Below are 13104 nucleotides of genomic sequence, written 5' to 3'. Positions count from 1 at the left end.
ACCCATTCAGAAACATATACATTTGTATAAAAAATGTGAAACAATGTAACAGCCACCATCCCAGCGCTTGGAGTAGAGTTTGTATTATGATTTCGTAATGTATATTTTCATGCCTAAGCCAGAGCATGTCTAAACGGACTCTGCCTAGGCGTTTTGTACGCGAATGGCTTTCGGCTTCCGTAGCCCCTCGGAGGAGACCCCGCGGCGGTAAACGCTTTGATTGACGTTGGGGAAGAAAAAGACACAAGATCCGATTACAAGATGGCGGTCCATGGCGGATAGAAGAACGGCCGACATAGCTAGTTGTTGTGTTTGTAGCAGTGTAGTTGTAGTTATTCGGCAGTACATGCAGAAATTCTATTGTTGTATGATTTTAAGCCATTTTTGAAGTCAATATACATGTACTTGAACTATTTGACGGCAGTGTGGCTGGAACATGCGGGTAGTTATAAAGTTTGAAGCTTTGGGTTGAGAAATACGTTTAATTGAAATTAGGGTGAAGCTGTGGCTGAGGTTAGTAAAACGATGTCGGACACTCGGCGGCGTGTAAAAGTGTACACGCTAAATGAAGACCGACAGTGGGACGACAGAGGAACAGGACATGTTTCATCCACTTACGTCGAACGATTGAGAGGAATATGCTTGTTAGTTCGGGCCGAGTCTGATGGTGAGTAGCCTCGCTAGTCGGCTAGCTAGCTAAGCAAGTCCGCTGCTCCTCAAATGCATTTCGTCTCGAGCTCCACTCTGTTCTTTCACGAGATGTTTTGTCCCATGTTAACAGGATTCTTAGCAGCATAATATATTTTCTCTGTTCTCGTTATCCATCTTAACTGTACAATTAGATACGTTACTGGTGGCGCTGGCCACCAATTTATCAGTTAAATCGTCGGCCTGTAGGCCGCAGAAATAACAAACCATCGTTAACTTTTTGAACAGATTGGTCCATGTCCTCCACGTAGACCTTGTTCGTTATGTTAGCTGGGTGAAAAGCTAACCACAGAGGTGACGTTAAATTAGGGGTCTCTTAAATGTTATTAACTTATCAAAGTGGCCTAACATGAAGTAGCAATCTCACTTAGGAACTTATCTAAGGTTACCACGAACCTAAGATACTGTATGCATTGTCAGTTTCTATGCAAATGTTAGTTAGCTATCCACTTAGCGGTCTAGTCTTGGGTAATAAGCTAAGGTTACTTTTAACCCTTAATAATATAGATAACATTACCCATAGCTACAGCCCCCGTTTTGTTATAATTTAGCCTCTTCACCATCACAAGTCAGGATTTACTTGGATAGCATTAGCTACAGTTAACAGTTAACGTCAACATAAGTAGCATTAGGGTAGTTTCATTTCATTTCAGAGTAACGTTAACAAAATGTGCTAATTAGACTGCCTCTAATGGCTAACTGTCATGGTGGTCCAATATCTCTTAACGTTAATTATTTTGGTAGATGCAGAGGTTTAGCTTTTGTCTAGCTAGTAATGTTAGCCAACCTTTATTCGAGTCAAAAGATTGAGTAAAGAAGTCAGAACTTTTACAAGCTCATAATGTTAGGCTGTAGGTTAACTAAACTGTGTTTAGCAGTCAGATAACATTTCATCATACATTTTTCCTTTTAGAACATCTCTAATTTCGCAAAGGTGTCTATATTGTATTGGCTAATGTGTATGTAAAATAGCCTATTGGTTATGTTGACTGCTAAGTTACTCTTTGTGATCTTGGAGTAGCTGAGGTCTGAAGTTCATCATCAACCGGTTTTTGTTCAGGGAGAAATTAAGTTGATCGTTTTGAGGTTATTAGTAACTTGGCTACTCAGCATGATGCATGATTTCAATACAATTGGGTCCATAGGTTAGTTGTTGCTTGCTTGTGCCAGATACAATTGATCAATTGTTGTTGTTTTTTACCTGAGCTGGAATAATGATGTAACTTGGATACAAATGTGCCCGTTTAAACCAACTTCTCTTGGAAGTTTTTAACATCTAGGTAGTGATGAGATATTGGGAGAGATATTTTATCCACTTGTGAGTTGTGACTTGCGTGTGTACTGTCCTTTGGTATAATAGTGAGTTGGGTAACTTAGTAGTTATCTGCTAGTAGTTTACCAACAACCATTGCATTATAGAGAACCTGCTATATGAATACACATCTATAAAGATGATTGGAAAGGCTGTGTCAATAGAACCAACTCATCAAATTTGCTCATGTAGATTATTTGTCAGACATGGTAAAATATAGCTGTGGTAAAAGATTTGATATGAAACACAAGTCCATTAACGTGATACAAATGTGTTCTTACAGGCTCGCTTCTCTTGGAGTCGAAAATCAGTCCAAACACAGCATATCAGAAACAACAAGTGAGTTGAATTATCTTTGCCCTTACTTTGTTTGGGCTAGGCTGCATTGTCCTCTTGTTTATTTTTAGCCTCCACATCAAGAGCAAATGTTGAGATGCTTGTCCATGATAATAAATCTGTCAAATATCTTGTAAATATATGTCAAAAAAGCATCTGTTTTTTGTCTTTGATCATAATCAATTGAGTTTTGTGGTTTGAGGCGACAAAGGGTATGAACTTTGAGACATGGCCAAAAAAACTTTTTTTTTTGTCCCCAGGACACCTTGATTGTTTGGTCAGAAGCAGAGAATTATGACCTTGCACTGAGTTTTCAAGAGAAAGCTGGCTGTGATGAAATCTGGGAAAAGATTTGTCAGGTATTGGCATCTTTACAGAACTGTTATGATTTGCAATGAGTTCACTTAGTTTGCTCTTTGTAGTACGGAATACAGTTAGTCTTAATATTCATTTTAATTATGTGTAGTTGGCTTTAAGAGTGATCTAAGACCAAATATAAATTCACTGCCTGTTAACTACTCTTGTTTACATTGTCAACACATTACTGTTCAACCATTTCAGCAAATCATGATTTTTTCTTCAGCCTAAACCAGACATGCACTCCTAGATAGTTTTTTTTTTTTCGCCTCAGGATCTTTTAGGCAGTGATTCTGAAACAAATTATCTGTGGGGTTTCTGTAGCAACCCTAATTGAATTTAGTAGAAAGTCATCTCTTTATAGCTTTTAAGCTCTTTATAAGTGGTGGTAGCGGGCCATGGTAGTGACCTGAAGGAAGAAGAAAAAAAAATCACGCAACAGAGGCGTAGGTGAAAGCCATTTCTTGTTTTTTTTCACTCCCTGTTGACTCACCCCTTGTTTAAATGTTAAATGTGGCCCCTAGGTCCAGGGTAAGGACCCGGCCCTGGAGATCACCCAGGATCCCGTTGACGAGTCGGAAGAGGAACGTGTGGATGAGCTGCCAGAGACCAGTCACCTGGTGGAGCTACCCCCTTGTGAACTTGCCCGGCTGGAGGAAATCGCCGACTTGGTGACGTCTGTGCTCTCGTCGCCCATTCGCCGGGAGAAGTTGGCCCTAGCACTCATGAGCGAAGGCTATATCAAGAAGCTGTTGCAGCTCTTCAGGACTTGTGAGGACCTGGAGGACCTTGAGGGCTTGCATCATCTCTATGAGATTGTGCGTGGCGTGCTTTTCCTCAATAAGGCGGCCCTCTTCGAGGTGATGTTCTCCGACGATTGCATCATGGACGTTGTGGGCTGCCTGGAATACGACCCGGCTCTTGTTCAGCCCAAGAGGCATCGGGAGTTCCTCACCAAGACGGCCAAGTTCAAGGAGGTGGTCCCCATCACAGACTCAGAGCTTCGTCAGAAGATCCACCAGACGTACCGAGTGCAGTACATCCAAGACATCATCCTCCCCACACCGTCCGTCTTTGAGGAGAACTTCCTGTCCACGCTCACCTCTTTCATATTCTTCAACAAAGTGGAAATAGTTAGCATGTTGCAGGTAGGTTAGTGAAGAGGTGCCTGAAAGTTGTTTAGCCCTCTGTAACGGCTAATGAAAACAATCGTTTTGTGTATGTGACCGTCTTGTGTTGTGCATTTATATGTGGAGTCTGGATGTGTGTTTGGTGAAATATGTACCAAACCCACATTGCTAAATTCTAGCCATATGGGATATAATGCTTGAAAATGCCCTTTTGATTGTGGCTGGCTTTTGTTGTCCTCCCTTGTCAAATGGTGTAGAGGATAGGAATTGCTGCATTGCCACTTGTTTGACATGTTAATCAAACTGATTCATAACCTGATGTGTAGGCATAATCATGTATCAAACATTCAGTTTGTCATTGATACTACTGATTTGAAGATGTATGTGCTCTATAAATGTATTGCAAAAATGTATCATTCATACGTGTTTCCTGTGACACCCATATGCTATGATTTATAAAATACAAAATTTCCCCTTTTTGTACTTAATTGCTTTGTGAAGTTCTGGCATTCTAGTTATATTTTGTCTCCTGTCAAACCCTACTTTTGCACTCCCCCTGATTTTTGCATCTTTCTGCAATGATAGCTTGCTTTTTGAAAAGCTGGTTTGGGGTCAACACAGCACTGATGTTTACTGAACTAACTTGAGACTTGATTTACTATCCCAACAGGAGAATGAAAAACTCTTAACAGAGGTGTTCGCCCAACTAACCGATGAAGCAACAGAGGACAGCAAGAGGAGAGAACTGGTAAGATCCATGATGCCAAAGATTGACGCTACACTATGTACACTATGTATGTATTGACAAAAGTATTAGGATACCTGGCAATTACACCAACAGGAACTTTTATGACATCCCATTCTAAATCTATAGGTATAGAATAGCTAGAACAGCTTCCACTCTTCTGGGAAGGTTTTCCTCAAGATTTTTGAATGTGTCTGTGGTCAAATCTAAGATGATACTAAAGATTTATATAATCTCACATTATACCCAATGGGAATGGCAATGTGTCATGCATGTTTCTTACATGTCGTCTTTTTTTTTTTTTTTTTTTTTTTTTGCAGGTGAACTTCTTCAAGGAGTTCTGTGCTTTTTCACAAACATTGCAGCCCCAGAACAGGGATGCGTTTTTCAAAACCCTTGCAAATCTAGGGATTCTGCCGGCACTGGAAATAGTGATGGTAGGTTCACACCACTGTGGCTGCACACTGAGTCGTTGTGCTCAAATTGCAAAGAAAGGTCATTTTCATTTCATTAAAGATACTCTATATAGTAACATGCTTAAATCATTTTTACCATGCACCTTTTCTACCCATTTGCCTGTTGAGGAGTACGGTCACAAATATCTGATTAAAATGTTCGCGAACTGAGAGTTTCGCATTATTACCCTCAGAGATTTTCCCCATAGACTGTATAAAGAACACTGAAACTATAGATTGTTTGCGTAGAATTCTAGAAGGAACCAGGAAAATAATTCCCTCCTCAACAGGTTAGTATCTGTCTTGAATATATCCTCTGGTTTGTACTTAATCATCTGTACCATTGTCTTCTGGTTGTCTTGTATTTGTATGTATTATTGGGCAGCGGTGGCCTACTGGTTAGCGCTTCGGACTTGTTACTGGAGGGTTGCCGGTTCGAACCCCGACCAGTAGGCACGGCTGAAGTGCCCTTGAGCAAGGCACCTAACCCCTCACTGCTCCCCGTGCGCCGTTGTTGTTGCAGGCAGCTCACTGCGCCGGGATTAGTGTGTGCTTCACCTCACTGTGTGTGTGCTGTGTGTGTTTCACTAATTCACGGATTGGGATAAATGCAGAGACCAAATTTCCCTCACGGGATCAAAAGAGTACTTACACTATTAGTATTTATTAGTTCTCAACGCTCTTCTATTGCACTTGAATTGTAGCTTGAATGTTATTCCTCACTTCTAGGTTGCTTTGGATAAAAGTAAAACTAAATGAATAATAAACAAATGTATTAAAGAAATATGGCCATCATTATCGTAATTTTTGCTGTTTCCTGCACAGGCCATGGATGACCTCCAGGTAAGGGCTGCAGCCACAGATATCTTATCCTATCTGGTGGAGTTCAGTCCCTCCATGGTGCGCGAGTTTGTCATGCAAGAGCCTCAGCAGGCAGATGATGTAAGTGTGGGCACCACGTACCAACAGGTTTTTCCAATTTCTCTAGAATCACATTGGTATTGAGATGATATTTTTCAAGATTAATATACTGTAATGCAATAATAATAATAATAATAATAATAATAATAATCTTTAATTGTATAGCACCTTTCATACACAGAATGCAGCTCAAAGTGCTTTACATTTGAAGCATGTATCACAATAATAGTCAGTCAGTCATTATCAATCACCATGATGTTGGATGCTACCCTGTAATGAGAACAGATCTTCAATGTTATGCCAACCTTTTGATTAGGGATACATTGGTGTGAAGTAGCACCCTTGGTGTTGGAGAATTGCTTTTAAGATCTGGGGTTTACTTTTGTGTGTTAAAATACAATATATCTATTGTCCACCAGGTAAAAAACAAATTGGTGCAAACAAACATGGATTAAATAATGTAATGTTCAGAAGCAGTTGATAATGTTTGTGGCATGAATCTTGCCCTTTGTAGACTTAAGTGTTGTTGACCTTAACGCTTTTGTCACTGTACTGATCTCCTCCGTGTGTGTGTGGTTGGTTTGTGTATGTGTGTGTGTAGGATGTGCTGCTGATTAATGTGGTGATCAAGCAAATGATCTGTGACTCTGACCCAGAGTTGGGGGGAGCTGTGCAACTGATGGGCCTCCTGAGAACGCTAATTGACCCAGAGAACATGCTGGCTCCTACCAATGTAAGACTGCAGGAATCTTCCTTGCCTTCTGCGCCTTCCGTGCATCATTTATACATTCTGTCTGATGGCCGAAATACCATCATGACCGTTGCATGAAAAGCAGCATTTTTAATAAATCTGATACCGAGCGAAACTGATTCTGATCGTCTATTTGTGGATGCACTTGTGTGGTAATGTCATTTTGTATCATGAGTTTGTATGCCAGTGCCATTTTGAAATCCTCAGTGTTGTCATCATTTGTCTTTTCCCAGAAAACTGAGAAGACTGAGTTCCTCAGCTTTTTCTACAAATACTGCATGCACGTGCTCACTGCTCCATTGCTGGCCAACACTGCTGAAGACAGCGACTCAAGCGGTGAGGAGATAGATATTACGTGCAAATAGGATATGGTCGCCAGTGCTTTAAATTGTAACATTTCACTGTGGCGGCTTGCAACTGCACCATTGCTTTTGTAATAACACCTTCATAAGACCCCTTGTTTTAACTTAGCTAGACATGTTGTGCCCAGTACCTCTGGTTGCCAATGGCTGCAGCAGACATTTACCAGTAGCATAGTTTTAACAAATTGTCCTTTTGCCCAGCAGACATACAAGAGGGGTCTACAAAAATCAACCGAGTGTGCCCTGGTAAGTCTGTCAAAGACTCTTGACTAAGCAGCCATTTTTATTTCTCTTTTTTTGAAGGCTTGCATTTGTGTGTGTGGTGTTGTTATTGTGTCCTGTCTTTTTCAGATAATTTCCAGACTGCCCAGCTTTTGGCTTTGATATTGGAGCTGCTGACCTTCTGTGTGGAGCACCACACGTACCACATGAAAAACTACATCATGAATACAGACCTGCTGAGAAGAGTGCTTGTGCTCATGAACTCCAAACACACCTTCTTGGCACTGTGTAAGTACAGTGTAGAGCAGTGAAGAACATCAAGAGGGAAGAGAGAAATTCCATTATGTAGTCACTATGAAACAACTCGCAGCAAAAAAAAAAACCCTCGGCATTCTGTTTTAAATCATGTGGTCAGCAATTAGTTAATCATCACTACAATTTCTTGGTGAAGCAAATGGTGTAGATTTTGTTGTGTTGGCATAGCTGTGGATAGTTTTACAGTTAACAGTTTGGCTGCTCACTATGTAACGATGGTTATTTGTGGCTAGAATGTTGATTGGTTTCACATGTTGAGCATTGTTGAGGCACTGCCTGCCTCGTAACCCGTGGTTTGTGTGATCAGGATCATAGACAAGATGGAGAATAGCATCTTTGTTGTGTTGTCATGGGAACAACTAAGTTTCTGTCTTAAGTTGCTGTCTTGTCATAGACATTGTTCTTAAAGGTCCAGTATGTAGGAAATGATGGAAAATAAACTGTAACCATTCCAAAAATGATCACCATATGTTGTCAGAGAGTAAGGAAACACGATGAATTGAAGCAATGGCTTATTTGACATTACTCTAACCCGTAAAACCCATGGAAAAAAAGAGTTACGGGGCGGAATCTCTTGGAATTTTCGTTTATGTTTTGAACGATTAATTCTAGAATAGCGTATTAATAATGGGCTAGCGAGTCCTCCTATTTGGGTTGCCAAATTAGCAAAGGCCAGCTGTCAACAGCTGTCAGTTGTAGTCATGAACGCCTACGAGAGGCAGGCAAATTTCCAAAATTCAAACAAGAAACACATTAAGTGGACATCGGAGGAGCTTCCTGAGATGGTGACGTCTTCGTCAAACAAAGAATATCAAGTCTGACGCAGAGCTGGCCATATTTCTCCACAACAGGTAGCCTATTCTAGGCTAAACTTCATCTGCATCGCTAACTTCAGCTAAATATGTTACGTTGGTTAGAGAGGTATTTTTTGTTTTCACTGTTTCCGTAATGTGTAGCTGGGTCATGGTTGGAGAAACGTTAAAGCAGCTGCAGGTCGGTTGCAACATTAGCTAAGTCTTCATTACATCTGGCAACCCAGAAGAGGCTCGCGTCTGGTAGTCTTGAGAACGTTCACCAGTGTTTTGATCACCTACAAATCGCACCTTTAAAGTCATGTGACTTTTATCGGCGTGGCCGTTTTGGTCCCATTACTCAAGTGTTCTAGAATATTTTTGCCAATGAGTCTCAAGTGCAGGCTTCTCAATTAGACTGTAAAATGTGCCATTGTGTTTACAACCCATCTATTAAGGATGTCCTACACAGGGGTGTGTGTGTGGTGTGTGTGTGTGTGTGTGTGTGTGTGTGTATATATACAGATTTGCATTCTGTGTTTGAGTTAGACAGAAGACTATTGAATGGGGAAGAGATGCATACATATGGCTTGTGCAGCTCAATAATCAATTTGTATTTGGAACAACTGTATAATTTACATACATTCATATCAACATATACATGTAGATAATCTGCCAGATTATTTCTCTGGAGTATTGTTTGATCTGTTGCAGAATGGTGGTTGACATGGTCCTTTTGTTTTTCTACAGGTGCACTACGATTCATGAGGAGAATCATTGGGCTGAAGGATGAATATTACAACCGCTATATCATCAAAGGGAACCTGTTTGAGCCAGTCATCAACGCCCTGCTTGACAATGGGACACGATACAACCTTTTAAACTCTGCCATCATCGAGCTGTTTGAGTTTATCAAAGTGGTATGTTAAAAAAGATGCAAAACTATGAAATTCCATAATAGTCAACTGCACAGATGGCTCACACTTTTTTTTCTTTTAATCTTCTATAAAAGGAGGACGTCAAGTCTCTCATTGCTCACATTGTGGACAATTTCTACAAAGCACTTGAATCCATCGAGTACGTCCAGACATTTAAGGGCCTGAAGGGGCGCTACGAGCAGGAGAAGGACCGACAGACCCAACGCTTCCGCAGGTGAGGGGCGTGTAACACACACTTTGAGAGGTCTTCTGAAGTTGTGAGTTGCTTGTATGGTCTGATTTAATGGTCACTGCTTTGATTTGATTTGATGTCCTCGCCTTCAGGTATCGCCGCGAGGCTCGACCTGTGGAGGACGATGAAGAAATGTGGTTAAATGAAGACGAGGATGACGAGGACGAGGCTGCGGAAGAGAAGGGCCGGTCAGATGAGGACTTCCCTGAGAGTTATGAGAAGTTCATGGAGGCCAAGAAAGGTATGTCCCACCCCCCCGTCCTAGCCATACCGTCAATGTCTCTAGTCAGGCTGCCAAATAGCTCTTTCCTCACCCGTGACTTTTTATCTCTCATTGCAGTTAAAGAGAGTGAGGACAAAGAAAACCATCCAAAGTGGACTTCAGCTGGCAGCTTTAAGCTTACCTTGTCTCATTCTGCAGGCGCTGCTCACGGAGCCAATGGCGCCAACAGCAAAGCGGCCACTTCTGCCTCTGCCACCAGTCCCAATGGTTCTTCAGCCAAGGCAGCTGCTCTCCCTGCCACTCCTGTCGTAAAGGTGACGTGTCAACGTACACTTTCATTATATAGGCATCTCGTGGTCTTGGCATGAGTTTTCAGTTTTTGCCAAAGACCAACACATTTCCTCAATCACACATTTTTTTTACATCCACAGACGGGGCTGGTAGGACTTGTGGATTATCCAGATGATGAAGACGAAGAAGAGGAGGATGAGGAGGAGGAACAGTCGCCACGGAAACGACCCCGTCTAGGCTCATAAAGAAGTAAAAAGCTAATCCTGAGGTCTGGTGTCCCATGGTGCCACAGTGTCACGGTCCACTGGACAAAGATCTTCCTCACCACCCCTTATCCCCCCCACCCACTCTACCTCCTGCTCCCGCACAGCCACAGCCGCACAGCCTGTGGACCGGAGGAGCTTCCCAATCGCCCTCCTCCCTCCCTCCCCACTCTCCCCAGGACCCAGGCACACCAGCAGGGTTGTAGCACTTCCTCACCGCTACAAAGCTCCCTGATTGGGAGCAAAAGGGGGGTGACGGGAGGGCCAGTCAGGCTAGCAGGACTAGCCCGCTCAGTGATGGAAGCTTGGCAGGCAGACCCTTAAAAGAGCAACGTGTCCTTTTTACTTGGGTTGGGTGGAGAGAATCAGGCCAAAAAAAAGAGGAGGTGGGATGGCAGATTTAAAAAAAAAAAAATAAAAAGGAAAAAAAAATGTTTGAAATGAAATGCAGCTTCTGAAAGGTGAGCATCAGAACTTGAAGAATGGAAAAGCTCCCCCTACGGAGGCTCAAGTGGAACTACATCAGCCAGGAATCTTGTATTCATGAGTCTATTAAAAGTACTGTACAGCAGTTTTATTTTTTTCTTTTTAATTGTTTGCCTCTTTAAATGATTTTTTTAATGGGGGGAGTCAATTCCTGCCAGTGTAATACTTTTGCACAAGAAGGTGGGACCACTGTTTACCCTTTTAATCAGATAATTTGACTCATTGTAGAATAGTCATGATACTGATTTTTAATAAGATGTATTAAACTGCAGTTAAAAAAAAAATCCTCTTGCAGCTGATTGGCAGACGTTTGGGGGTCTGTTTGTGATGTTGCTCGGTTACAGATTTAAAAAGATGTGGCCCTCTGCTATGTCGAGTCTCCAGAAGTGTTTACGTTCTGAAGAGTTCCCTGCACCAGCGGTCGGCTCTAAGAACCCAGGCTCTCGGTAGTTGTGCTTTAGGTTTTCTGTGAGATGTTTTCTGTAAGCACTGATGGTTTCAACCAGCCTCTCCCAGCATGTAGACATTCCTATCGACAGATGTAGCAAAAATCCACACCAGAAATGAGAACGTTTCAGATTGATAATTAAGAATTAAGACCTGTGAGGGCCCAATTGTAAAAAAATTCAAAAAATGTCTAGAGCGCACTGTAGGTTTTTGTTTTACTCCATGGAAATTTTGTAAAAGTGCATTTACTACCACTATCTCCACTCTAAACCATTTGTATACATTTGATATTTGGAAAGTTTTCAGATTAAATGTGAGCCTGGCATTAAATGTGAATCTTTATTTTCTGTTTTTGGTTGCTGAATGAAAACTGACCCTTATGTTTGAGGATTATCAGATGTCCATATAGCATCCATAGTACATGCATCTAAGACACTGCAGTTCTTGATTTCATCCCTGAAAGAACCAAGACCCATGCATTTTTTTTAAAAACAGAAGACAAACTACTCTTTGCTTTTTTTCTCCCATGAAATTCACATAATCTTCGTTGTTGCAAAGGAAGGTGTCCCCACAACAGAAGTGATATCATCTAAATTTATGGGCCTTAATGCAGTATTATTGCAATTTCTCACTTTTTAAGATAAAGAGGACTGATTAGAGTCTTGCGATTTTATTTCTGCCATAGTTTAGAATTTGTACGTTTCGGTGTGGAATTCTCAGACTGATTTATCAAAATTAACTCGTAGGCTACATACTCTCATTTTAAAATGTGGCACAAAAGGCTTGAGGTTGTACGACATATTCTGGACTTCAGAAGCAGTATTATCAGAGTAGATGAATGTACCAAAATAAAATTAGAATGATCATACTAAATAAGTATGACACAGCGATCTGGTGTATTGTGGCAAATATCAATATATTCTCAATATATTGTCTACCACCTAAGATACAGCTGTTTTACTATTGTGGTGTATGATTCTTACAGTAACATAATACACTTACAATATGCATGTGTGAAATTCCTATACCTTGTTTCCTATATATCACCAGTTCCTATATCTCGTACACATAGGCCTTTGCTGAAGAAACCCTGACCTCACACTTCAGACACATGGTTGCATTATTCTTGCGGACCCCCTCCCAGCAAAGACTTATGCTAAGGTTGCAGATATGAGCTCTGATCACAAACAAACCTGGGAAATCAAAGACAACTTTATCATAGTGGGACAATAAGTGCTTTATTTTTGTATCATCAAACAGGCAGTCTGCTTAGTTCAACTTTGATTATTAAACGCAGTGTTAGTGGATTCTGTAAATTTGTGTATTGCATCTATTGCCAAGCCTGAGAAATATTGAACCAGGCCCTCCAGAATCCAATACTCTGTAGGGTTCTCGCTGTTCTCTAAATAAGGACTCTTCTTTCATTCTCTCTTCCCTGTCTTTACAGGGTTCGATTTCACACTGCAGATCCCTGTGACTGATGTGTCAAAACGATCCCCCCACTGCACTTCAGATGTGTGCATCAGCATTAATCAAAAAGGATTTGTCAGAGAGGCTGTGCACAGGATGGAAAGGGCTGATGCTCACTGTTGAGGGTGGGGGTGTCAGCGTTGTTATGGCAACAGATTAACGGAGGAGATTCTACCAGGTTTTGCAGTTACTGTGGATTTAGACAGGTTGTGGGCCTGGCATGTTGTTAGGTCTTTGTGTGTCCTGCTGACTATATCATTTTTTCGCTTTCCCCAACACCAAGAAAATAACTGCTCTCCCAAACCTAACAGCAACATCAGTGTTTTGCAGTAAAATCATTTCTAAAACG

The 13104-nt window shown here is 41.4% G+C and overlaps 1 protein-coding gene across 2 annotated transcripts; it reads left to right on the top strand.

The window, feature by feature from the left end:
• Nucleotides 1-234: 234 nt before the first annotated feature.
• LOC121685230 (serine/threonine-protein phosphatase 4 regulatory subunit 3-like) lies at nucleotides 235-11615 on the top strand. 2 transcript variants are annotated; one of them, XM_042065639.1, is made up of 16 exons: nucleotides 235-667; nucleotides 2304-2359; nucleotides 2617-2715; nucleotides 3238-3861; nucleotides 4514-4591; nucleotides 4909-5025; nucleotides 5869-5985; nucleotides 6566-6697; nucleotides 6949-7051; nucleotides 7282-7323; nucleotides 7429-7587; nucleotides 9156-9325; nucleotides 9418-9557; nucleotides 9668-9816; nucleotides 9997-10112; nucleotides 10230-11615. In XM_042065639.1, the coding sequence occupies exons 1-16, from the start codon at nucleotides 526-528 to the stop codon at nucleotides 10332-10334; spliced, it is 2349 nt and encodes a 782-aa protein (XP_041921573.1). In that variant the 5' UTR covers nucleotides 235-525; the 3' UTR covers nucleotides 10335-11615. The 2 variants fall into 2 exon arrangements, with proteins under 2 accessions (XP_041921573.1, XP_041921572.1); XM_042065638.1 differs by having other exon boundaries at nucleotides 9916-10112.
• The last annotated feature ends 1489 nt before the right edge of the window (nucleotides 11616-13104 follow it).

The sequence above is a fragment of the Alosa sapidissima genome, chromosome 16, assembly GCF_018492685.1.
Source record: "Alosa sapidissima isolate fAloSap1 chromosome 16, fAloSap1.pri, whole genome shotgun sequence".
Classification (NCBI taxonomy): Eukaryota; Metazoa; Chordata; class Actinopteri; order Clupeiformes; family Clupeidae; genus Alosa; species Alosa sapidissima.
Note: the sequence above shows the minus strand (reverse complement) of the source record. Positions and strands in the feature narration are given on the sequence as shown.

What these genes read in the sequence shown, in the direction of transcription:
- LOC121685230 (XM_042065638.1), top strand. Translation starts at nt 526, where the DNA reads ATGTCGGACACTCGGCGGCGTGTAAAAGTGTACACGCTAAATGAAGAC. An exon ending in CGGCACTGGAAATAGTGATG is followed by an intron (nt 5,026 to 5,868) that starts GTAGGTTCACAC and finishes TTTCCTGCACAG; the next exon opens with GCCATGGATGACCTCCAGGT. An exon ending in GTTCATGGAGGCCAAGAAAG is followed by an intron (nt 9,817 to 9,915) that starts GTATGTCCCACC and finishes CTCTCATTGCAG; the next exon opens with TTAAAGAGAGTGAGGACAAA.